Source organism: Sapajus apella, unplaced genomic scaffold, assembly GCF_009761245.1.
Source record: "Sapajus apella isolate SASKATOON/1434 unplaced genomic scaffold, GSC_monkey_1.0 scaffold25, whole genome shotgun sequence".
Lineage (NCBI taxonomy): Eukaryota > Metazoa > Chordata > Mammalia > Primates > Cebidae > Sapajus > Sapajus apella.
In genome coordinates this window covers 17,732,828-17,760,706 of record NW_022436965.1, presented here as the reverse complement: position 1 = coordinate 17,760,706, position 27,879 = coordinate 17,732,828, and the positions used below count along the sequence as shown (strand labels likewise).

Sequence of the window (27,879 nt, the reverse complement as noted above, 5' to 3'; positions counted from 1 at the left end):
TGCTTTGTTTACCCCAATATACTCAAAATGTTATTTCAACATATAATCAATGAAAAAGTATTAACTATATAGTTTACATTCTAAGTTTTTCAATGTGGTGTCTGTTTTGCATTTCTAGCTCATCCCAGCTTAGCTAAATTTCAAGTGCTCAGTAGCTGCCTGTGGCTAGTGGCTACCGTACTGGACAGCACATTATTAGACAGTCATAGAACTGACAAAAATGATTTAGCAACTTCCTAATTAAGATGGTGATAAGACTGTATTTTGGATGTTATAATTCTATATATTCTTCCTCCTTCTCTATTTCTTTTATTTTGGTTATTTTAGAGTCATGATGTTCTTTGAGCAGACCATCATTCTTTCCCCAAAGCACCAAGACATTTTAGAAATATCCATGATACACTGTTTTATTGCTTAGAGTTGCTGCTGTCTCATTTAATTGTTTGACTTACAACTTTAATTAAATAAATGTCTGAATACGTTTCCTTGTTCCTTTGTCAGTTTTCAAAATTCTGATTGTGAAATAATTTAGCAATGTGTCTTCAAAAACCTGGGATAAATGACATTTAGTACTATGGATATGAGGGTTGCATTTTTCAAGTTCCCCAGTCTGCATATATGTGTGTGTATTTCTCCAGTGTTTAATATCTGACATAAACTTGCTGGAGTTTTGGTCTTCACAATATGCTAAAGAATGCAGTACAAAAGAGAGCCTACTTCTATAGAAAACAAGCCAAGGACATTGTGTTCCATCTTTACAATGAAATGCAGATTTCCCATTAAAAGGCAAATCTATCATTTCAAAAGGTTGAATAGGATGGTGCTTTAAAAGAATCCAGCTGCTTAAATTTAGGGCACTGAAAAACATTCAATAAAAAAAAATGTTCCCTGTGTCTCAAACATTTTCATTTGATTATGTATTGGATAGATTTTCATTCAGTGTAGAATTTTGCCTCTTAGAATTCTGTCCTAAAATAGTTTGACAACTGTTTTCAGTAAGTTGGACTCAACTATGATATCTCATTTACAATTAAATTATGTATTTGCTGTTTAGAATATTCTTGTGTTTGATAATGTATGTTTAACTTTTGTTCTAGAAATATTGGGCTATTCTTACAATGCTTTACTTTTTCATGTTTATTCCTGGGCCTCTCCCACTCCTATTTAGTTTCCTTTATGTTTCTTCTTTTTTTTTGAGACATTGTCAGGACAGCCATTTTGTTCTCTAACCAGGTTCCTTCAATGTTTTCCATTATCTGTTCACACTACTTTATTTTTGTGGCCAAGTAGAACACTACCTTTTTGCTATTCTACTGTGCTCTGCCCAACTTTTTTCCAATTAATTTAGGAGTAGGAAGCAAAAAGGCCTGTGATACTCCTTACAATACAAACTGACCAGGGAGCACAGAAGAGCTCTGTGCTACACAGCTGAGCTACAAATTCTCAAGGAAGTAGTCTATGTGCTGTAAGAGGAAAATGACTTATGTCAGACATATTTGTATGATGCATGTATTTCCCATGGGCTTAATAGTCATTTATTGAAAGTTATGACTAAGTCTCCATTCTCTCCAGCTCTGGAGTTTAGCCCTGCTCTTTTTCAGGGGTAACATTGGAGATGTAGCCTGGGACCATACAAAGGACCACAGTTAACAAGGGCAGCACTTGTTATATCCCTGGTATTAGGTATTTACTAGGTTTCTTAAATTAAGTATTTGGCTCTCTCCTATTATACTGGTTGTTAGGCATTTATACATATAAATAATATTGCCCCTGGGCTAGTACCTGAAAGTGAATGTTTCCAATAATGTTTTGGCATCCAGTGTTTTACTAACACTAATTTGGTCTCATTTGCAGACCTCACCTCTCCAATGTTCATATTCTTCCTAAACAGTTGTCAATTTTGGAAGAGAGTATTTTCTACTTAATATCAGTCCACTTCTAATGAATTTTCCACCAAAGAGCTCAACAATTTTATGGAATAATTCTTTTTCAGAATTCATATTTTATTCTAGACTCAAATGAGGGGAGTATTTCTTATGCTTTATCATAGTTTATGAGGGGTATTTCAGACTAGGGTCCTGTGCTTCCACTCCCCTGCCAACACTGGCTATCAAAACTGCTTAGGCTGCAAATAAAACAAGAAATGAAGTCCATCTGGCATTTCTCATTGAATTAGGACCAGAACATTTTTGTTAAATATTAACAGATGGCTAAAATATTAATATCAAACTAACATTTAAAAACATCTAAAAGGACTCACATGAGGGGGAAAGGACAGAGGACCATGTGTTTTCTCCATCTCAGAGACCTTCCCGTACACTTACCCCCACCATTTTTCCAACCCACATGTTGAGAATCACAGGAGTCTCCTATCTCAAATAACTTTTATTTCTTTATAGCTGGTATCAAAATAGTGTTTGATGATATTATTAAGATAGTGTAATCAAGTGTTGGCCAACTCAGGTGATGTGTTGCCATTGGCATTCTTCAAGATCTTTTATTAAAGTCAATTTTCTCTCTTCTCTTCCTTCTCTTCTCTTCTCTTCTCTTCTCTTCTCTTCTCTTCTCTTCTCTTCTCTTCTCTTCTCTCTCATAATAGGAGAAAGAAAAGAAGTACATGCTTCCCTTGGACAACCTGAAAGTTCGGGATGTGGAAAAGAGCTTTATGTCTAGCAAGCACATCTTTGCACTCTTTAATACAGAGCAAAGGTAAGAAACTGAAACAGTTTCTGTCTTCAGATTTTTTTCCCCTGAAGTTCTACATGATTCAGAGATCATATTTGAAAATAGTTCCTTTTGTTGCACCTTGAAATTTATCTGCTCTTCAGTTTTCCTTTCATTTATTTTGTGTTTTTAACTTCCACCATGGGTTATGGCTTCAAAATATTAAAAGACAGACTAAAAAAGATCTTCAAGTGTTAACTAATTATTTCTTGCTTTTCCACCTGGCATGAAAATAATTCTTCATCCTTTTTTTTTCTTTATGAGATGGGATCCCACTTTGTCATCCTGTTGATACAGTGGTGTGATCATGATTCACTGCAGCCTTGAACTCCTGGGCTCAAGCAATACTCCTAGCTCAGTCCTCTAGAGTAGCTGGGACTATTGGGTGCACACCATTATGCCTGGATAATTTTTTAAACATTGTTTTGTAGAGGTGGGGGTCTTGCTGTGTTGTCCAGGCTGACCTCAAATTACCTGGGATCAAGAGATTTTCCTGCCTCTGCCTCCCAAAGTGCTGGGATTATAGGTATGAGCTACTGCACCCAGCCTGTCCATTCTTAAAGCTAGATTTTATTACCTTAAAGTCTTTCTTGTCTCAATATATTGTTTACATACTTATAAACTACTCAGTGATAGTTTTTACAGTATCTGTCTAACATGACTGGATATCACTTAACGCTCTTCAGAAAACTATATACTATGTCTAAATTCAGTGAATAGGATTATTCAGTTAAGGTGAATAAAAATATGTTGTATTTTATAGTTTTTTAAAGTTCTGTCTACATTCATTGTCACTGGTTTTTGTAACAACTGCCCTTAAGGTTAAAAAGATACAGTTATAAATAAGAAAGTGCAGGCTCAGGGATGTTAACTCACTTTCTTAAGGTCATCAAACTAGTGCATGGGGGAGCTGGAACTTGTATCAGGACTTGCCTAAGTACCCTTTTCCTTCCACTCATTTTCCATTTTGTGCTTATTTTTTTTCTGTTGCTCATGTGCAGTATCAAAACTGTATTTCAAGCTGATCATCACAGAGGGCCATAATCATTCACTGAAAGTTAGCAGTAAAGTTAAATAAGCAAATGGAGAGGTAAGGAAAGATGGGCTAGAGAAATGTAAAAGGACTACAACTAGAAAAGGATAATAAAGGAGAGTTTTTGCAAATGAAAATGTTATAAGAAAAAGCTAATCAATTTGTGTGAGTCAGTTATTAAGAGAGTGAGTCATTAGGTAACAGGATCTAATTTTAACCCATTTTTCCAGGCTGCCTTTTATTTTTATTTAGCAGTGAATGAAGTTATTTGATTAAGTTCAATGACTGGCCCAGGGTCAATCACACAGTAAATTAAAATAGAGAAAAAAGACATCTTCTTACATTCCCAGTCAGTTGCTCAGAGTGACTCATAATATAAAAATACTTAGTAAAACCATAAAGCAAGCCATTTAAAGAATCAACGGGAAAGAAATTAAATACAACTAACTCCCCTACCAAATATTGAAATGGGATTTTTTGGAAAATATTATTTGAGAGCAGCTTATGAAAACACACTGAAAATAATAAAGAATAAAAAGGTTTTCTAGAGAGAGTATTAGTGAGTCTGCCACACTGCAGCCAAGCTCTGGACTAGTTGACATGTCTTCACCAGAGCAGCAGAGAATCAGGAGATCCTGAAGGAATCATCTGAGGTGTGCTCAGCCTTCTTGCCTAGATGCAGAGTGGAGCAGGTGACTACCATACAGGATGTCAAATGAAATTGAATCCTCTGGTCAACCTGAAAAGTTCAGGCTATAAAAGAGCTGGGTATAAGGTAAAAACAAGACTATGGTAGACTATTATTTTTCATAAAATACAACTGTGCATTTTAAAGACAGCAAAAGTCACTGAAATAAGAAAACTCTGGGTTTAAAAAAATCTAGATATTTTGGAATCTTGAAGTTCTAACAAGGTATTGAATTCTGCTGCCACTTCTCAGTGACCTCAGTGAGTACATAGATGTACCCACAGACACACTGGCCATTGTCTTCTCCTTTGAAATTTTGATTCCTTTAAATCATTTTTGTGCTGGCTAGGACCTCCAGTACAATGTTGACTACAAGCTGGAATCCTTGTCTTGTTTCTGATTTTAAGGATAATTTAAGGATGATTTAAAAATTTTTATAGTGAAGTACTTTTTGATAGATGCCTGGTATCAGGTGAAGATTTCTTGTGTTCCTAGTTGCTAAGATTTCTGTTTTCATTTTAAAATTATGGTTAGGAATTGAATTTTATCAACCTCTTCACATGGAAGATTATATGATTTTTCTTCTTTAATCTGTTCATGTGGTGAAATATACTGATGGACTTTCTAATGTGAAACCATCCTTGGTCTCCTGGGATTAAACTTAGTTAGGTTACAATGTACTATTCCTTATTATGAGTTCTTGGCTTAAGTTTGCTAGCATTTTAGCAAATGCTGAAATGAATTAGATTGGTCCATAAATTTCCTTTTTATGTTATTCCTGCCTGGTTTTAATATCAATGTTCTGTTAGCTTCATAAATTAATGTGGGAATAAGTCCTTATTGTTCTTTGGAACCCTTCATAGAAGATAGAGATTAACTATTAACTGACTGGTAGTAGTCACCTGTAAAATCATCTGGCCCTAGAAAGTATTTTGGTAAGTGGGCTTTTAACTAGTGATTGAATATATTTAATGATTTCAGATTTATTTAGGTTTTCTGTTTGTTCTGTGGATCAGTTTGATTAATTGTATTTTTTCTAGAAAATTGTCCATTCTGTTTTGCTTTAAATATATTGCATCAACTATTTCTTAATATTTTGCCAAATCTCTGTTGTATCTGAAATTTGACTAATTTTTATTTCTAATATTAATCCTTATCTTTTTTATGATCACACTTGCCAGAGTTTTGTCTCTTTTCAGAGAACCAACTTGTGGCATTTTTTAACATCTACTGTGTATATTTTTTCTATTTCAATAATTTCTGTTCTCTTCTTAATTATTTCCTTCCTTCTATTTTCTTGTGTTTACATTTTGGGTCTTTTCAGACTTCTTAATTTAGGTGTGTAGCTCATCAAGTTTTAACCTTTCTTTTTCTTGTATATCTGTGTATCAATCTATAGATTTCTCTCTACATAGTGTTTAGCTGCTTACTACAATTTATTGAAATTTTAAAAATTTATTTTACTTTAAGTTCTGGGGTACATGTGCAGATCTTGCAGGATTGTTACATAGGTATACACATGTCATGGTGGTTTGTTGCCTCCATCCCCCTGTCACCTACATTAGATATTTCTCCTAAAGTTACCCCTCCCCAATCTTCCCACCCCCTGCTAACAATTTTATTACTGTTCAGTTCTGTTTCCCATTCTTCATTATGTTTTTTTTCTTTGAGTTATTTTAAATTGTGTTTTACATTTTAGAATTCATGGAATCTTATTGTTTTGTATCATTTATTTCTAACTTTATTGTGATCAAATAATGTGGTCTAATACATGGTAAGTGTTAATATTAATATTTCACATATGTGTGAGAGGAATATACATTTACTAGCTTGGAAGTGTAGGTTCTATGAGAGTTAATTGGATTATACTTGTTAATTTTATTATGCAATGTCTATACTCATTATCTTTTTTTCACCTGGAATAATTCCAACATTCAACAAGTATATATTAGGCAGCTGTTATGTGCCAGACACTGTTCTTTGCTTAGAATACACCTGTGAATCAATAGACAAAGACAATTAAACATTTTAGATACAGTCTAGAAAGGGGAATAGGCAGGGAGACAAATAAAAACTCACAAAGAATCTTATTTTATCAGATGGGCATTAAAAAGGTCACTTTGTGATTGTGAGCTTGAATAAGCTGCCAATTTTTGCTTGAGACAAATCTGTTATTCGATTTATACTAATACTATATTTATACTAATACTATATATAATACTAATAAATTTAGTATTGCATTTTCCTGGTGACTTAAAAAATAGCTTTGTGACATCCCTCTTCATTCCTAATAATGCACTTTGCCTTAAAATTTGGTTAATATTTTTATTGATACATGATATTTATACACATTTATGGAGTACATGTGATATTCTGTTACATGCATGGCATTGTGTAATTATCAAATCAAAGTATTTAGGATATTAATCATCACAAGTGTATATCATTTATGTGTTGAAAATATTCCAAGTCCTCACTTGTAACTATTTTGAAATATACAATATATTGTTGCTAACTATAGTCACCATACTCTAGTATTGATTCTAACTGTATGTTTGCACCCATTAGCCAACCTTTCTTCATCCTCTCTCTTCAACCCCCACCAACACATACACACATATTATTTCCAGCCTCTGGTATTTATCATTCTACTTACTTACCTCCATGAGATGAACTTTTTAAACTCCCATTTAGGAGCAGGTACATGCAATATGTGTCTTCCTGCACTTGGCTTACTTCACTTAACATAGTGACTTCCAGTTCTATCCACATTGCTGCAAATGACATGATTTTATTCTCTTTTTATGGCAAATGGTATTCCATTGTATAAATATACCACCTTTTCTTTATGTATTCATCCATTTAGGACATTTAGGTTGATTCCATATCTTTGCTACTCTGATAGTGCTGCAATAAACATGGGGGTGCATATGTGCCTTTGATATAATGATTTCCCTTTCTTTGATTCAATACCCAGTAATGAGGTAGTTCTAGTTTTAGTATTTTTAGAAATTGCCATACTGTTTTCCATAATAGCTATGCTAATTTACATTCCCACCAACAGTGTATGAGAGTTCCCTCTTCTCCATATCCTCACTACCATCTGTTATTTTTTGTTTTTGATAAGAGCCATTTAACTGGGGTAAGATGATATCTCATGGTTTTGATTTGCATTTCCCTGATGACTGGTGATGTTAAGCATGTTTTCGTATATGTGTACGCTGTTTGTATGTCTTTTTTGAGAAATGTCTATTCATTTTTTTGCCCACTTTTTAATGGAATTGTTTTTATTTTCCTTTGAGTTCCTCATATATTCTGGATATTATTCCTTTGTTAGATAAATAGTTTGCAAATACTTTCTCCCATTTAACAGGCTGTCTCTTTACTTGGTTGTTTTTTTCCTTTGCTGTAAAGGTTTTTAGTTTACTATCATCCCATTTGCCTATTTTTGTTTTTGTTGTTTGTGTTTTGGGGGTCTTAGTCATAAAGTCTTTGCCTAGGCCAATGTCCTGGAGTGTTTCCTTTGTGTTTTCTTATAGTAATTTTATAGTTTCATGTAATGTTTAAGTCTTTAATCTGTTTTGAGTTGATGGTTGTATATAATGAGAGATAAAGGTCTAGCATCTTTCTTCTGAGTATGGCTATCCAGTTTTCCCAGCGCCATTTATTGAAAAGGTATCCTTTTTCAATATATCTTCTTGTTGCCTTTGTCAAAAGTCAGTTGGTTGCAAATATGAGGGCTGATTTCTTGGTTTTGTATTCTATTCCATTGATCTATGTGTCTGTTTATGTACCAATACATGCTGTTCAGGTTACTATAGCCTTGTGATATATTTTGAAGCCAAATAATGTGATGCCTTTAACTTTGTTCTTTTTGCTCAGGATTGTTTTGGGTATTTGAGTTCTTTTTTGATTCTATACAAATTTCAGGATTTTTTCCTATTTCTGTGAAAAATGTCATTGGTATTTTGATAGGGATCCCATTGAATCCATAAATTGCTTTAGACAGTATGATAATTTTAACTACATTAGTTCTTTCAATCCATGAGCATGAGTTGTCTTTCATTTGTTTTTGTCTGTTTCCATTTCTCTCACCGTGTTTTGTAGTTATAGAGATCTTCCACCTCCTTGGTTAAAGTTATCCCTATGTGTTTTGTTCATTTATTTATTTAGCTATTGTAAATGTAACTGCCTTCTTGATTTCTTTCTCAACTAGTTCATTATTAGTGTACAGAAATGTTACTGGTTTTTGTATGTTGATTTTGTATCCTGAAATATACTGAACGTGTTTATAGTACCTGACAGTGTTTTGGTAGTCTTTGGGTTTTTCTAAATATAAGATTGTGTTATCTGAAGAGAGAAACAATTTGACTTCCTCTTTTCCAACATGAGTGCCTTTTATTTCTCTTGCCTGATTTCTCTGGCTAGGACTTCCAGTGCTATGTTGAAAGGAGTTGTGAGAGTGGGCATCCTTGTCTAGTTCCAGTTCTTCCCATGCAGTGTAATATTAGCTGTGTATTTGTCATATGTGCTCTTTATTATGTTGAGGTATGGTCTCTCTATGCCTAGTTTGTTCAGAGTTTTTATTATGAAGGAATGTTGAATTTTATCAAATGCTTTTCTGTATCTATTTAGATGATCATGTAGATTTTGTCCATTCAGCTGATGGGATGTAATATGTTTACTGACTTATGTATATTGAACCATTCTTGTATCCTTGGGTTAAATCTCACTTGATCATGGTGTGTTATCTTTTTGAAATGCTGCTGGATTCAGTTTGCTAATATTGTGTTGAGGATTTTCACATTTACGTTTATCAAGAATATTATCCTGTAATTTTCTCCTTTGTTGCATACTTTTCTGGGTTTGGTATCAGGGCAATGCTGCACTTACTAAATGAGTTTCGGAGAATTCCCTACTGTGCTGTTTTTTTGAATAGAGAAGAATTGGTGTTAGTTCTTCTTAGAAAGTTTGGTACAATTTGACGGTAAAGCCATCTGGTTCTGGACTCTTTTTGTTGAGAGACTTTTATTACAGATTAAATCTCATTTAATCTGTAATAAAAACTATATTTATTGTACATTTAATCTGTACTCATTATTGGTTGGTTCAGGTCTTTTATTTCTTTCTGATTCAATCTTGGTAGGTTGTATGGTCCAGGAATGTATCTATATTTTCTAGGTTTTCTAGTTTGTTAGTGCATAGTTGTTTGTAATAACCTCTGATCTTTTGCATTTCTGTATTATCAGTTGTAATATCTTTTTTATTTCTGATTTCATTTATCTAAGTCTTCTCTCTTCTTAGTCTTACAAGTATCTTATTGAGTTTATTTACCTTTTTAAAAAACCAACTTTTCATTTTGTTGATCTTTTGTATTGTCTTTTTCATCTCTATTTCATTTAGTTTTGCTCTGATATTTTATTATTTATTTCCTCCTATTCTGGATTTTATTTGTTCTTACATCTCTAGTTCCTGAGATCCATCACTATATCGTTTATTTAAAATCTTTCTATTTTTTTTGATGTAGGGATTTATTGCTATAAACTTCCATCAGCACTGTTTTTGCTTTGTTTCATAGATTTTGGTACATTGTGTTTTGATTTTTATTTGTTTCAAGAATTTTTTAAATTTTCTTCTTAATTTCTCCTTTGACTCAATGGTGATTCAGGAGCATGATTTTTAATTTCTGTGTGTTTGTACTGTTTCCAGCATGTCTCTTGTTATTGATTTTTGTTGTTATTCCATTATAGCCTGAAAAGATACTTGCTATGATTTTGATTTTTAAAAATTTTTTGAGATTTGTTTTGTGTCCTGTTATATGGTGTACTACATGTTCTGTGTGGTAATAAGAATAATGTTTATTCTTAGCTGTTAGATTAAATGTTCTGCAAAGGTCTGTTAGGTCTATTTGGTCTAATATGCAGTGTAAATCCAATGTTTCTTTGTTAATTTTCAGCCTAGATGATCTGTCTTATGCTGACAGTGGAGTGTAGAAGTCCCAACTATTCCTGTATTAGAATCTCTTCCTTCAGATCTAATAATATTTGCTTTGTAAATCTGAATGCTCTGGTACGGAGAGCATATATGTTTATAATCATTATATCCTCTTGATGAATTGACACGTATTTCATTATATAATAATTTTGTCACTTTTCACTGTTTTTACTAAAAGTCTGTTTTATCTGATGTAAGTAGAGCTATTCCTGTTCACTTTTAGGCACGATTTACATGGAACATCATTTTCCATCCCTTTATTTTCAGTTTGTATATGTCTTTATAGGTGTAAATTTCTTGTAAGCAGCATATAGTTAGATCATTTTAAAAAATTCATTCAGCTGGTCTATATCTTTTAAGTGAAAAGTTTAATCTGTTTACATTCAAGGTTATTATTGACATGTGAGGGCTTCTTATCATTTTATTACTTGATTCCTAATTGTTTTGTATATCCTTTTTTCTTTCAAATTATCTTTGTGGCTTGATGGCATTCTGTAGTGGTTACATTTAAGATTTTTCTCTTCCTTGTTTTTGTGTTTGCTCCACTGGTGGTTTTTATATATGCATGTGTTTTCATATTTGCATGTATTTTCATAATGGTAGTTATTATTCTTTTGCTTTTGGGTGTAGGTCTCCCTTAAGCATTTCTTATAGGGCTGGTCTAATGATGATGTATCTCGTAGCTTTTGCTCACCTTGGAAAGACATTATATCTCTTTATTTAGGAAGGATAATTTTGCTAGGCATAATATTTTTGGCTAGCACATTTTTTCTTACAGCACTATGACCCATTGTCTCCTGTCTTGTTAGGGTTCTGCTGATAAATCTGCTGTTAGTCTGATGGGGTTCCCTTATATAGGTGACTAGATGCTTTTCTCTTGCTATTTGTAATTTTTTTTCTCCATCTTTGACTTTTGACAGTTTGACTATAATATGCTGTGAAGACCTTTTCGAATTGTATCTGTTTAGGGATCTTCGACTATATCTGAATATCTAAATCTTTTGCTAGGTTTTGAAGTTTTTAATCTATTATTTTATTAAATAGATTTCCTAATTATTTCCTTTGTTTCTTCACTTCTTGGGACACCATAAATTTAAATATTTGGATACTTTATGATGTCTCATATGTCTTGAAGCCCTTAATCTTTTTGTTGTTGTTGTTTCTTATTTTCGTCTGACTGGGTTATGTCAAAACAACTGTTTCAAGTTCTCAGATTCTTTCTCGTGCTTGTTCTGTCTTACTGTTGAAGATTTTGAATGTATTTTTGTATATTACTCAACTAATCTTCAGTTCTAAAATTTCTGCTTTTTAAAAAATTTTATCTATCTCTTTGGTAAATGTTTAATTCATATCTTGAATTGTTTTTTTGATTTCTTTGTATTGTTTTTCAGAAGCCTCTTGTATCTATCTGAGCTTCTTTAGTGTTAGTATTTTTAATTTTTCCCTAGGATTTTATAAATTTCTCCTCCCTCCCTCCCTCCCTCTTTTCCTTCCTTCTTTCCTTCCTTCCTTCCTTTTTCTTTCCTTTTTCCTTTCTTCCTGCTTCCTTTTTCCTTCCTTCCTTCCTTCCTTTTTCCCTCCCTCCCTCCCTCCCTTCCTTCCTTCTGAGACAGGGTTTCACTCTGTCAGCCACACTGGAGTGCAGTGGTTTGATCATAGCAGCCTCCAACCACTGGGCTTAAGTGATTCTCCCAACTCAGCCTCTTGTGTAGCTAGAACTACAGGCACATGGCACTATGTCTGACTAGTAAATTTCTTTTTATTGGGATCTATTCCTGGATAATTATTGTGTTCCTTTTAAGGTGCCAAATATTCTTGCTTTTTCATGTTGCCTGTATTCTTATGTTGATATCTATACATCTGATATAACTGTTGCTTCTTCTAATTTTTTTTTATATTGCTTTTTTAAAGAAGAACTCTTTTCTGACATGTATCTATGGTATTGGTTGGGTAGCCACTTTGCTTTTGAATCTATGTGTAGTTACGTAGTCTGTATAACTTCTTCATTTGTAAACACTGTCAGTGGTATCTAAGACTTGGTGGCTTAGAATGCAGTTGTTATTAGTATAGGCTATGATAAAGTTTTGCTGAGTACTATAACACTAGGTGGGCCAGTCTTTGGGCCCCAGGGCAGTGTACCCTGGTGCTGGTGTTGGTGGGTTCAGGAAGACCAATTCTTGTGCCTTTAGGTGGCTTTCTCAGGTGCTTGTAATGGCATCAGTGGGTCTGGCAAGTGAACAGGCTCTTAAGCCCCTGGGCAGTGGGTGTGGCATGAGCAATAGCAGTAGCAGTGGTGGAACAACCATCTGGGACCCAAGTGGTCCACACTTGTGGTAGCAGTGGGTGCAAGAGGTTGGGCAGGCTGGCCCACAGACGTTCCGGTGGTATGTATGGTTGGATGTCAGCTATGGTGGTAGTGCAAGTTGAATATGGTTGGTCTCAGACCCTGGGAAAAGTGCTTACATGCCACAGGTGGTCAACTGGGCTGGGTGATCTTCAGGCCCCTGGAAAGTATGTGCAGGTGATGCTCAGGCACCTGAAAGGTGGGTATAGGTAATGCTCATGCCCCTGGATGGTATGCTTAGGTAATGGGGGGAGGGAATGGAGCTGAGCCAGGTGGTCTTGCTCTCAGACACCTCAATGGTACTGGCTATGGTAGGTAGAGGTGAGGTGATCCCCAGAACACTAGAAAAATGCTTAGGTGAGAGCAGCAGTGGCTATCTGTAGCCCTTCCACTAGGAAGGGCATTGTTGCTTTCCTTGGGTGGAGCCATAAGCTGGGGGCTGGAAACATGGGCTTCATTTGTGTCTTGGCTCCATAGCAGCTTGCCGGAGTGGTGGTTGTGGGCAGTGGCATTTGTGCTTGGGGACATATGAAAATGTACAGCTACTGCTCTGTAGAGGGCCACAGGTAGGTAGGATGGATGTGGGATCACTGCCTGTGGCTCCTGCCTCAGCCCTGGCAATGGAGCAGAATGTAGTTTGGTGGGTGGGAGCTGTGCTCTCAAAATGGTGTCATGCAGCAGTACCTTCATGTGATCTCCAGACAGCTTTCTATGTTGGTCTCAGAACCCATAAGGATTGAGGTACTCTCTCATGGCTAGGACTGTAGGAATCTCTAGCAGAAACATGGACTACTGGGGGTCTCTTTTTCACCCTTTCCCCACAGTGGGGAGCCACTCCAGACTCTCAGCTGATTCAGCTCAACTGCTTCCCTCTCCTTTCTTAATTTTTGTGCTTCCTGTCACTTCTCTCTTGAATTCTAGTGTTCTCTCTTAGGTGATCTACTCAAAGTATGATTATCCACTCACTATTTTGGTTCTTTTCCATGGAAGAAGCAAATACCAGATTCATCTAGGCAGCCATCTTGAAGCACCCTCTTTGTCTTTGACCATGCCATGATATACTTGCATGTCACTTTTCTTTGCTAGTGGATAATTTTTTTAGTCCATCTTTTCTCTAAGGATGGGACCTTTAGAGGCTCCTGGATTCACCCAAGATCTTATTCCTTGGTTTTTTTTTTTTGTTTTTTTGTTTGTTTGTTTGTTTTGTGTGTGTGTATGTGTGTGTGTGTGTGTGGACATTAAAAGCCATATGTTTTGGTTACTGAAACTGATGCCATCCAGTGGCAAAGTGAGAAAAGATGTATTTCCTCTTTTTGTTGGGGGGGGGGAAATTGAGAATTCTTTTATTTTGGAGACAGCTTTGACATGTAAAATAATGTTTTTCATCAATTCTGGATGTCTTATAGGAAATAGCTTTAAAATTTTTCTTCCTGCGGTTTTAGCTGAAATGGGGTTCAGTGTGTATTCACACATGAAGGTTTTACAACTGATTAGAGAGAAATAGCAATAATTTATTCTCTCAACAAGTATTTATTCTGTTATCCATTCCAAAGTATCAATGAAACATTTCTTTATTATCCATCCTGCGTGTCAGTATTGGTACTCTGTATTAGTCTGTTCTCATGCTGCTAACAAAGACATACCTGGCATTGGATAATTTATAAAGAAAAAGAGGTTTAATGGACTCACAGTTCCACATGGCTGGGGAAGACTCAATCATGGCAGAAGGTGAAAGACACATCTTACATGGTAGAAGACAAGTGAGTGTATGCAGGGGAACTTCCCTTTATAAAATCATCAGATTATTGTACATGAAATCAATGAATTATAGTGTGTAAGGTAACATCTAACTAGATTACAGAATAGGATATTCCATTGCAGTTCTGACCTGTCAGTATAGCAGACAGCATAGGATTTAGCCACAGCAATAGAGTTAGCATCATAGAGGGTGACTTTCATTAGGTCATGGCATGAATTAATGTAGAGGAAATAGAAAAGACTACTTCAAATGGGAAATAGTATTAGCCAAAGCAAATAGCGAGAAATGTTATTTAATCTGTTGCTAGCCTCTTCTGAATGAGAAGAAGCTAATTTCAAAGGCAAGATTAGCCCTAGTGACAAATATAAAAACATTCCTTTTTTTTTCATAGGATTTATTGAACGGTACTTATCCATGTTAACTTGATGTATTTTAATACTCTGCATTGTGGGAAAATCATGCATCTTTCAAAAGTCCATATGCTTAGCATAATTCTATCAACTATTCTTAAATACTTTTCATCACTTATATTGATTCTGAGGTTATGCTCCTAATTTGTTTTCTCTTCTGAGGCAAGACCTTATAAGAAAATAAATGTCTTTCCTTGCCTTTAGATGAAGTTATCCTTGGTTAATTTAGAAGAGATTTTCTAAATGCTTCATTTGTAATTTTTATCCTTGTTTCTTCCATATCAGTGTTCTGGATCAATTTATTTATCCATTCAGCAGACCTATGTGAGATGCATTGACTTGGGGCTAAAATTTTCTGTTTGAACACCAATGCAAGCTTAAAGTATCATGGCTTCAGGGAGTTTCCGGGACCTTGCAGCTAATCTTGTCTGTCTTTCCTACCTCACATGTTAAGGAACTAACATCTATAACAGTTAAATGCCTTCCAAATGTTACAAAAACGGTTAATGACAGAACCAGAACTACAACCCAGGTCTAATATCTCCTAAATCAGGGCTATTGGAATGGGAATTTCACCTAAGGCTTTAACTTGAATTGCTCCTAAAAGATCAGCAATGAAGAGATTTTTAACTTATTGTGTAGGGATTTCAGTTTACTGTAAGGTCATATAAATTTCCATGGAATGCTTTTAGTCTCATTATTAAAGGCCTGCATGGAACTGACCGGAACTCCTGCTACAGTTCCTGACAAACTATTTTAGCCATTGCCATTTGTATTACAACATTATTCCTAAGAGCTTATTCAGTTGCTATTTCAGCTTTCTACTATATAAACTTTAAAAGAGTTACTCTGTAGTCCCCCATCATCAGGTGTGTGGGAATTAATACATTTAATATCCTTTAAAAAAAAAAGCCTTCAGTGTCTTGGTTTTTGATGAATTAATATAATCTTTATAAGCCTGGTGACCAGATTTTTGAGCCATTTTAAACAGTGTTTCAGTGCTAAGAGTTTTATAAATGGGAGGATTTGTTGCTAGTTGCAGTGACATCAGCACTTGAGGAGAGTGAATTTCACACCCAGACTGATTTAACCTACATAAACTCCAGGTAAGAATACACATTTCTGAGCCTTCCTCTGACTCTTGCAAAGATGGCATCATAGACACCTGGGGAGACCAATAACATTGTAGTACCTTTTTCTCATATTCATTGCATCACCTAATTATAAATTAAAAGTTAAATTTCAGTTAATAGATTCCTAAAGTTTATTGTGGCATAGTCTAAACCAAGGGTTAAAACGTTCCTCCAGGTTTTTGTTCTATTTGATTTTGTTAGAAATGCCATGTTTTCTCTGGTAGAAGTGTGTCTAGATAATGACCTCCCTGTGCTTCTCTCGACTCTCCCCAGGCAGGCCTTCAGTTTTAAGGTCATGCTAAGGCCCATTTGGTTCAAGGTATGTCAGCTTTGGTAGCCAACAAAGGTCTGTTTCTGTCCAGGGGTTTGTAGGGCAGCCACATGGTATTTTCTGAGCCTCCTTGGGATTATAGAGCCTTGTTTTCTTTTAAAATAAGGCATTCTTTCTTTGACATTGCTTTGTAGCTTCAATTCAGGATATGGTTTATCAACATTACCAAGTGTTCCAATTCACCTCCTCCCTCATTTTCCTATAGAGAGTGATTTTAGGATGTTTCACTACTCCACTTAGTCACCAGCACATTGCTGACACTCAATAAATGTCAAATAATGCCTCAATATAGTTAGTATGCGCTCTTTAGGCATTCTAAAAAGAATGGCTCTTTATTTTCATTGTTGCGTACTAGTATATTTTTCTACTTGTTAGCTGGAAAGAAATTAGAGTCAGGTTGTTCATTTGTATATCTTTATGGCTACATTTCTATACTAGGACATGCTCAGAGTTTAAATTTGTTTGAAAAAGTGTTTAAATAAATATTCCGGGTGGTATACAATGCTTTGTCTAAAAGATCATGTCTCAATTGGTTATGGTTGAGTGTCTATATTAAAAAGGGAGTAATTACTCTTCCATAAATAGGGATGGCTGAGGCTCACTCATATTTGTCAGAATTTCGGTAAGGTGAACGAATGTATTATTTTGAACTTAGGAATGAAATACTGTGTAAGGAACACAATTCAATTAAGCTTGTTTATGTACCATAAACAAGACACCTGGATAAATTATTTTGTTTCATTTTTATCCCACTTTTATCAAAACAATGTTTAAGACATTACTTCTTGTCTCACAAAACAGTAAGTCAGAATTGCTTGTCTTCTAAGAAGGTTTTTATTTGTCAGATGATCCAGTCAGTAATCAATCCCAACCCAAGTAGAGAAATGAAATCTATGTTATTCTGTTTTTCCCCTTGGAGTGTGGGTGGGTCATCTTTCCAGTAGAGGTGTGTGTAATACCCTCTAACTATGAGTATCTGCTGGAGGAAAAAAATAAATCAGTTTGAGAGTAGAAACTCTTTATCACTCTCAGCTGACTTAGAGTTCATTGTACTGTTTCTGTAACTTCATCTGTGATATAAAAATTTGGCTTTCCCCATGCTTTATCTTTAGTCAGAAAAAAAAAAAATCCTACTAGATATGGGACCAACTGACATCTGATGTGTTACTGTCCAGAGGCGAAAACAAGTGAACTGGTGGTACTCAGGCATGAGTAGTGTTACTATGGGAATAACCTGAACAATGAGTTCAAGAAATGGAGTGTGTTTTACATTTTAACACCTTATACTTATATTTTAACACCTTCTGGTTTTAACACAGTGATATGTTAAATAAATTAAAATGTAACTATTCTGTAACTGTCTCTACTGTGAGACTGCTTTCTATGAGGGAGAGGGCTGTTTTTGTTATTCATTGCTGTATCCCCAGGGCCTAACACAGTGGCTGGCATTGTGTGAGCTCAATAGTATGAGGGAATGAATGCATGAATGCAAAACTTTCCTTCCTGTTATATGGAGAAGATAGAAATAATGCCAGTTGCTAATAGAAAGCATTCTTAAAATAGTAGGTAAGCTCTAGAAGTCTAGAACTTCAAATTCAAGTGAGATGAAAATGGAAATACAGATTCAGACCCCTAGAGAAAACAGTTTGAGGACAAAAGGAAATACCTCATTTAAAAAGTAATAACCTCAATAATATACAAACTGTATAAATGAGTGCTATTTGAACTAAATAGAATTCTATGACATTGTCCTTTCAGAAAAGCATAGGTGTTTTATTATAAATTGCCTTAACATTGTTCTCATAATCTCACATTTATTATTCAAAAAAGGCTTTGTAGATAGCTACACTAAGCATTCTAAATCTTTACTTCTTCAGTTCTAGCAAAGTATTCACAAATTTCAGGTTTTCTATTAGTTTTGCAAGCTAGGCAGGAGGAGAGCCAGAAGACAATTTCAATTCTCTATTTGTAAGTTTTTACTTCTTTTTTCTGCTAGAACTGTTAAGTTCATAGGGCTCAAACAGATTTGATGACTCTTAAAGAGTTATTGATTGTGACTTCACAAGATGAGGATAATGTGTTTCTCTCTATAAATCTAGAAAGATAAACCCTGTGGTTTCCCTGTTAAGGAACTGGATAGGAATATGTGTTCAGCAAGTCAGAAAAAAAAATTGTATATTTTGAAAGCTGTTAAGTCCAAATCTTGGAATCAGAGTTCTCTGTTTTTGTGTTTGTTCTCTCCCTTTGTTCTAGTCCTTCACTGCAAAGATATTTGTTGTCATGTGGTTCTGATCCTGCTTATTACAAGTTTCCCAGTTCTCAATACTGCATCTTTTTCCTTTAAGAGCGTCCCTCTAGTTGTGAAATAGCATCATTAGGAAATCCTAGGTACACCAGAGAGCAGGATGAAAATACTTTTAAAGGAGAGCCTGGAGAGAGATGGATTGGAGAACCAAAATTGTTAGCCCATTTGATTTATTTGATTCACCAACCACACCAAGACAGAAGTCAAATATAATTTGGTAATATTTTTGTGAACTAAGTCATGACAATTGATTTCACAGCTAAGATATATTCTCATGAAAGACAACATAATTTCTTGAGTATGAAATGCCTGTAACTTAAACAAAACTTAATCAATTTAAATTCTTTATTGTTTTTCAAATGAAACTCTGAAATGAAATATAAGTATGAGTTCTAATTCGATGACTGTTTCTGCCTCTTTTGAGGGAGAAAAACAGCAAGTTAGTGCTTTTCAGTGTTTTCAAATGCCATTAAAAGATTTTGGAGGAATTCTTCATGCTTAAAACACTTGTGTGAAGTCTAGTTTCATTTTTCTAGAGGAATTAGGCATCATACTTTTAAGGAGCCTTTGTGTATTTCAAAGAGATTGATAGGATAGAATCAGCAACTTCAGTTGATTTCTTCCCAAGGATTCAGTTTCTTTCTTCCCAAAGATTTAAATTGGAGTTGTAACTGAAGCTATTAATAGTGCCAGCAGGGATTTTGGTCAAAGTGTTTGAGGCATTCATGTTCCGGTTTCTGTCCAAAGACTGTGTTGATGAATGAGCCCAGCACGGCTATGTAAAGTTCAAGAACAAAAAGAAATTATGTCTTTCACAGCAAGTTTACTTTTCTTCTAGGATTTCAGAGCAAACACATTACCTTCTCCCACCTATTTTCTGGAACAAGTATTTGCTGATGGGCAATACCTTCCCCCACTACCCTCTTCAGACAAACACTGCAGCTTGGGACAGAAGGGTGCCTCCATTTGGGAGCCATAAAACAAAGCCAGCTGCTATTCATTAATGATAGGGGACCCAATCCCTAGTTGTAAACTTGCTATAGAAAAACTATGATCAATTCTAAGAGACATGCTTTAAATGAGACACTGTAGTGATAAGCTGTAAGAGAAAGTCTGATAGATGACTATTCTACCTTAAAATTGATACAAATGATTGCTAGTTTTTGTTTAAAATGTAGCTTTCCTTGTCTGGGCGCGGTGGCTCAGGCCTGTAATCCCAGCACTTTGGGAGACTAAGGCGGATGGTTCACGAGGTCAAGAGTTTGAGACAAGCCTGGCCAAGATGGCGAAACCCTGTCTCTACTAAAAATACAAAAATTAGCCTGGCATGGTGGCAGGTGCCTGTAATCGCAGCTACTCAGAAGGCTGAGGTAGGAGAATTGCTTGAACCCCGGAGGCGGAGGTTGCAGTGAACTGAGATCACAATACTGCACTCTAGCCTGGGTGACAGAGCAAGACTCTGTCTCAAAAAGAAAAAAAAATAGCTTTTATTTTTGAAAGCTATTTAGCCATTCTAAAGAACTGGATTTAAGATACTATCTGGCTTGTTTCAGGCTTTTATTTCAAAGTGTAAGTTTATATTTTGGTTACTTATTTTAAGGTGGGAATTAAAGTTAGTTGTGTACTGCAGCTTCGTTTTAGCCAGTGTGGTGGTGATTTTGTGATTTTGTGATAGCATGGACCCCCAGGCTGAAGCCAGTAGTGAGACAGCAGGTGTTAAGGTATTTCAGTCAGCAACTTAGGGAGCAGAGCTCCTCAGAAATGAATAAGCAGGATTGTGAAAATTTCCCTAGCTGGGCCCAGGCTGAAGGAACTGTCTAAATACCAGTATTTATTTGGCAGTCTTAGAGGCCTCCCAAGAACAAAAATAAAGAAAATTAAGGGCATGTTTTATTGACTATTGGAATAATCAGGTTTTTAGAGATGACATGCAGAATATTATAAGAACAAAACTTACATCAAATAATAGAATAAACCGAAAAAGTCCAAAGAGGATTATTCTTCCAGTCTATTGCTGTTTCAATTCAATTAGAGTTGGAATAATGGCGTCTCTGGCAGCCATAAGTGTTTTCCATTATTAGCAGTATTACCATATACTATTCTGACATCACTAAAGCAATAACACCTTGCCTAGGAGTTCTTAAATTTGGAAAAAAACAAAACAAAACAAAAAAAACCTTTAAGCCAATTAATATTTTTATCTATAATGCTAAATGAAGATAATTGAGCTACCTCAATCATGCACTCAAGAATATTAATCATAAACCTGTCTTTTAAAAATACCAATTTACAAATAAGAATCTTTCTGTAACTTAACATTGCATGTCTAATATATTTTCAGTTTTCTTCAGTTGAATTATGATGACACCAACTTACCCATAAAGAATGTCTTTAGTAACTATACCTGCTGAAAGAAAATACAGTGAAGGTTTGAATTATATTCCTTACACATAAATTATATGATTCTGCTTCAATTTGCCACATTCAAAGGGGAACTATTTACTGGCACGTGTAATTAAGTTTAATTAACACACAGCCTCAGCAAAGGGAACAGACATGGCACAAGCCTTGGTAGAAAATGTTAGTCACACTCTGCAACTAACTGAGCAGATACATAGTTTTATAAAGAAAATATTTGCAATGTCTAACTGTAGCGAGTTTTTCTCCTTTCTTTTTCTAATTTTAAAACTGCCTGTGTTTATTTCTTAGAATCTGACAAAAAGTACTGTGCATATAAAGTAACAGTTTCATAAAATGCAGTTGCAGAGGGTAGTTTTGACTATTCAAACGAGTAACTGCCTTTGCTCTCAGTGTGTGTTAAATACATACCTCACTAAAATCTTTTATAGGTAAGAGTATGAGTGATATGTGTTATATTACTAGATATTAGCTGGAACTCTTTTTAACATTATAAAATGATTTTGCTTCAGAAAATAGATAAATTGCTCTATCAGTATATGTACTAAGGGAGTGAAAATATTTTGGCATTTTGATTAGATTGTGGATTTAAATAAATTGGCTACATAAGATCTGCACCAGTGGCTCTCAAAGGAGTGTGAAGACTTCTTTTCACTCTTAAAAATTGTTGAAGACCCCAAAGAGCTTTGGTTTATGTGGACTGTATGTGGATTAGATGAGGAATATTGTGAGTTGGTTGACTTCACATTGTTGTTTGAAACTGGTCATAGTGAGAGTATTTATACTAGAAAACTAGCAAATACTAAAAGTCATAGCTTCTCCTTTTTCCGGAAAGTCTGTTGTTAAGCTTTATCAGCACTCCACCAATTATATTCATTGTTAGAATTTAAAAATGAGAAGTTAAAAAATATTTATTTAACTTATTTAAAACTAACCCTAATAAATCCATTTCATGTTTATATAAATTATATGTTTTACTTAAAAATTATTGAGACGAGTGGCATTTTTTTTACAATTTTGCAGATCTTCTTAATGTGTAGTTTAACAGAAGACAGCTGGATACCCATATCTGCTTCTGCTTTCAATCTGTTACCATATGTTGTTTTGGTTGAAATATATGAAGAAAATCTGGTCTCACACAGATACGTAGTTAGAAAATAGAAGAGCATTTTAATAGCCTTTTAAAATTGTGCTGCTTCTTCTTTGATATCCCACCAAAACTCGACAAGTGATCGTTTCTTTCTTTTTTTTTTTTTTTTTTTTTTTTGAGACACAGTCTTGCTCTGTCACCAGCTTGGAGTGCAGTGGCAGGATCTCTGCTCAATGCAACTTCCACCTCCCAGGTTCAAGTGATTCTTCTGCCTCAGCCTCCTGAGTAGCTGGGACTACAGGTGTACAGCACCATGCCCAGCTAATTTTGTATTTTTAGTAGAAACGGGGTTTCACCATGTTGGTGAGACTGGTCTCAATCTCTTGACCTCAAGAGCTGTCTACCTCAGCCTCCCAAAGTACTGGAATTACAGGCATGAGCTACCACGCCCTACCGGTTTCTTAAAAGTTAGTTGCAATGAGGGATCTGAAGTCATATCAGTGAGTTGTCTATATTCTGCTACACTAATTCATTGGTCTATGATATACTTTAAATGGATCTTTTACTTATAAGTGATTGTGTAACATCATACATTTGTCATTTGGAAAATATTGGTTCACTGATTTACACAGATCTTCCAAATATTTATATATTTCATTCTACAGTGCTTAAAAATTATGTTCATTAGTATCCACCAATGTTATCAGAAAAAAAGGGAAGCTGTCAAGCCCATGGTGATAGATAACGAGTTTTCAAAAATTCTAATATGAAAATTTATCATTGGCCACAAATAGTATCAGTTCTTTTTCTTTAAGTGACAGGCTTATTTTGTTTATTTTTGAGAAAATATCTGCCAAAAACTGAAGTTTTAGTAACCATAGATTGATTGTTAGCCAGTTTTTGAAGTAAAAATGGAATCCCATGAAAAACAGCAGCTGCTTCAGCTTACAACTGCTTTACTTGAGACAAGAACTTCCAGATACAGCGGAAGGGCTTATGTGTACTTCCATTTTGTGACATGGAATATTAAAATTTAATCTCTAGAATATATTCATTTATACTATAATTAATACATAATTATTATCTAGAGTATATGAATCTAAATTAAAATTTAATCTTTAGATATAATAGAATTAATATTTTTAACTGCTTCATCAGGATATCTAAGTGAAACTTGCTTTTTTAAAACTCTGATGACATAGCAGTGAATGCGACAATGACCATCAGTCAGTACCTCATTGTGACATTGCCTTGGCTTATGCTAGAGCACCCACCCTTGCTTTTGCATCATCAGTGCAATGTTAACATAGCTGTTGCCCCATACGCCATGAAATTAAAGTCATTCTATACTTTGACTATTTCAGTAATACTTGTGTTTGTTGATAAACATTCATATAAGTGAATATCTTCGAAGATGAGTTAGTACTGATACCAGACAAATAGAATCAAAACAAGTGTTGTTCTTTAGATTTGTCCATTGTAGAGGAAAAGTATAATTCTGCAGATGAGATTTTTTAACTCATGTTTCATGGAAGCAACTAAATCTTTAATTACACAAGTTAACGCTGTCATTGGAAAGTTATAGTCATTTCTTTTTCCTGACTTTTGTTATCCAGTAGACACTCAGCAAGCTCAGCTGTACAAAAGCTTTTAGCTTCTCATCTAGTGTGCACTTCTCCAGCCAATGCAGCACAGTGATTTATCCTATAAAATGCTTCAAGGACTTTTTCACTCCTACTTTGAAAAGGCTTAACAAATAATTTTGGGCTTACAAAGAACTTACATCTATGTTTAAAATATTTGATTCCTTTTTCTTTAAATGTTTAATGATTCATCTCAAAATGAGGCTGTGACTTAACTGGCATTATAATGCTATTCAAGCGTTCAATTGCAAAAGACAACAAGGTAAATTATATACATATATTTAAAAAAGAGAAAGACAGCTTTCATCTTATTTTTAATTTTTGTTATTTATAGTTTTGTCACTTTTTTTGCATTAGATTCCTTCCTTCCAGGAGTCAGAGCACCAACTCTGACATGTCAGTCTTATCTTCTTCAACATCTTTAGATGTAGCTGTTGCAGCTAGGGTTAAGAAAGTTACTCTTCAGATATCCCCTTTCTAAGCCAATGAGCCATCCTTAAACATAAGAAAAAATTATTTTCTTTTATATTAGAATTACTAAATCCTTATCTAAATACATTTTAGATAAAAATTTTAAAACTACATAAGTTTTTTAACCAAAGCATTACAAAACAAGACAAAAGGATATACTTACTTCTTGTGTCTGCACATAGGCCCAAGGGAAACTTTAGGATTCCAAAATAACAATGTATTAGATGATAATGAGGTTAACAAAGGTTATAGCAAGTATATACAAAATAGTTATTAAGAGTATGGTAGAAGTACTGAGAACAAATGAACTTCTCTGAAAATGCACATACTATCTTTGAAATTTCTAGTACTCAACTTTACTTTCCATTAATTGCCCAGGTAATGACATCATCACATCAAGTTGCTTTTTGATAAACTTCTCTGTATATTCATAACAGAATGAAAGTGAAAAAAGCAAACTAGTATTATGAAAATAGTTTTGATCTGGAGAAACATCTGAAAGGATCATGGACTCCTGAAAGAGTTCTGTGGATCCCAGGAGTCCTTAGATAATACTTTGAGAACTATTGTGAAATGGTAGTTAGGCAATGCATGATATAATGATTTACGGGTGTCAAACATTTCACCACTGATACAGCTTAAGCTGTATTTTCATGCAACAAGTGGGGGGTGGTTCTTATTGCATAAGTAAGTCTGTTGATTGTTCCCTTACTTGTGAAGAATCAATATTACATTGATTACCAAATTCGATTTTCCATGTCCCCTACACACTGTCATAAAGCAGAAGGTAAAGACAGAATACATTTGAAAAGTCAAACTCATGTCAGCAAAGTTAATAGAGAGATTTATCTTAGCATCGAAAGCCATGTCACTCAGTCTCCTCCCACTCACCGCCGTTATAAAGTCCAAAACAATGATGGAATTTCCAGAGCATTTGTTTACTCCCTTTAGCTACCATTGCTCTTTGCTGAGTTACAATGCAGGGCAGATGGTGTCAGGGAGAGAAATCATTAACTAGCACATAATTGAAAGGGGATGAAGATACTGAAAATGTGTTGATGTTTGAGAAGTATGTGTGGAAATGAAGAAGAGACTAAAGAAGACAGCCATATCACCAACAATATAAGCATATTCCTTGCTCTCTAATTTTGCCCAAAAGCGAAAGGAACAGGGCTTCACTCTCAAATGAGAGAGCCACTTTTGTAGTCTAAGGTAAAGATATCATGCACACCTTTTCTTCCTTCCCCTTCACTATGATAGGTCTGAAAAGTGATGAAAGCCAAGAAATATTGAGCTGTTGGATTATTTACTAAATTCTGTGTATGCCTTGGGTTGTTTGGTTAATATTCTTCATCTTGGATCAAAATGGCGAGAAATTTAAAATAGAGAATTTCCCTGAAATACTGCTTTTCAAACATTCTCCACTGAAGGGCTCTTTTTTTTTTTTTTTAATTTTCAATTACTTGCAGATCAATACAAGGTTCTACTGTATGCCTGAGCAGTTTGCAGCTTGCACTGCATGAGACTCACCTCATGAGTTCAACAGCACTCAAAATGGTCTAAACACGTTTTAACAAGACAGACTAGTCCACTGATCATGGCTTGGATGTCATAAGCGGTGTCAAATTGCTAAAAGTGCTTCCAGCTGCTTACTCTTTATTTCTGTACTTTTGTCATTATACTCTAGTAAACAAGCAGTTGTGGGACCTGAAGCAATGCTCTCTTGTTGGCCATCACAAATATAAGGTTGTCAGATACACTGTCCAGTCAAGGTTAAATATTCCAAGACAACTATGACTTGCCATTTGTGTAGCTGTTACTAGATGCACAAATAGAATTAGTTGAGGTAGTGTGGGCTCAACAGGTAGAATCATTCAAAGTGTATGTCATTTATATCTCATAGATTAGTACACATGATCTAGATACTTACTATATTATTAGATAGATCAACTTGCAATTAGCTATACCTCTAACACAGAGACTATCATCTATGTGAATATACAGATGACAGAACATACAGAACAAGCACATCCAGGCTCAATATTTGTCACTACAGTTATTTTATCATTAATCATTTTCAATGTAATCTAATTTTCTTCTACAATCTGGAAAATATTTGGATTTTTAGGCCATGCTGCATGTCTGCTCCTTTATAGTGCCTTCTTTCAAATACTTGAATCATAAATGAGGAGAAAACAGCTTGAGAAAGATACAGTTATTGATATTTCAACTTTCTTGCTTTTTTCAAAACACCTTGCCTGCTAACTTCTGTTGCCTCTCCCCACAGAGTGATTATTATTTTTTCTTTTACATGGCTCAACTGGTCTAACACTCTTGGAAAACAAATAATTGTTTTCAACCCTTGAAAGTACAGTTAGTGCTCCTAAGCCAGAAGCACTGAGAAAGCAAACCATTAGGTGCTGCTACTCCTTTGGAGCACCTGGTTCCCATGAAAACATCTGAAATATAGTTCCTTAACATCATCTATTATTAAAAGATAATTTTTATTGCCCTACAATTTTTCCTTGAAGGATATTTCCTTACTGAAGTGTTTTATGTTTAACTTGTCAATAATTAAGGAAGGAATGGAAGTTGTCTTATGGAGCTAAAGGACTCACATTCTGTGTTGTATTTCCAGAGGTCTGAATTAGTAATGTGTAAAAGTGACTCAGAAAAAGATATCAGCTTGTCATCAGGAAGAGGTTTTAATACTCTTAATATTTTATGTATTACATTTATATTATATATTTTATTATAACTTTTTAAAAATAGAATGGGCAACTTGTGAGTTAGCAAGCCTCCCCTCATTTCCAAAGCACTTTAGCAGAAGCTAGATAACAATTTATTGGTAGAGTGATCCTAATTTATCATCACTCTTGAGAGTAAAAGGGGACATTATTAATAATCAGTGTGGGACAGCATTTGGCAACAAACTGGGACTGTCTGGGCAAAAAGAAATGAATAGTGAATCCTATCTGTGAATGATGTCATAGAAGAGAGTCCTGCCTGATGGGGGGATTTGGCTTAGGTGACCCCATAGAATATACTCATTTGACTATTTTCTGCACAACCATTTCCTCATAATTTTTTTGATAACTTATTTTGCTAATCTTCCCTAAACAGGGAGAAGTCTGAAATTGATTATTAAGGATTAGATTTTAAATTATGTTTAGGAAGATTTATGTGTAAATTGTGTTCTTCTTTTAAATCCTATAACACAAATTAGCTTGTAATAATCACAGAAAAAAAATCTTAACGTGTGTGTGTGTGTGTGTGTGTGTGTGTGTGTGTGTGTGTGTAGGACTACATTCCAGTTGGCCTTGTTGAGTGAGTGTTCTTGTTAATTATAAACCAGTCTTGAATGTGATACCACTGTTTATTATTGATACATTCAACCTGCCTCTGAGATTCATCCCCAGAATCCTAAATGTGGAATCTCACTTCCATATTAGGTAAGCTGATATCAATTACAACAGAGTATGAGAATTATAAGTTAGACATGTGAGCTTTGAGTAGTTTCTTTGAGAGGAAAATAT

At 34.8% G+C, this 27,879-nt stretch overlaps 1 protein-coding gene across 8 annotated transcripts in view; it reads left to right on the top strand.

Moving 5' to 3' along the window:
• DNM3 (dynamin 3) overlaps positions 1-27,879 on the top strand; it is a 549,446-nt gene that overhangs the window by 383,079 nt on the left and 138,488 nt on the right. For all 8 annotated transcript variants that reach the window (XM_032291679.1, XM_032291682.1, XM_032291676.1 and 5 more), the window contains one exon: positions 2,600-2,709. In XM_032291679.1, coding sequence (XP_032147570.1) covers positions 2,600-2,709 — 110 coding nt within the window. The remainder of the gene's footprint in view (positions 1-2,599; positions 2,710-27,879) is intronic.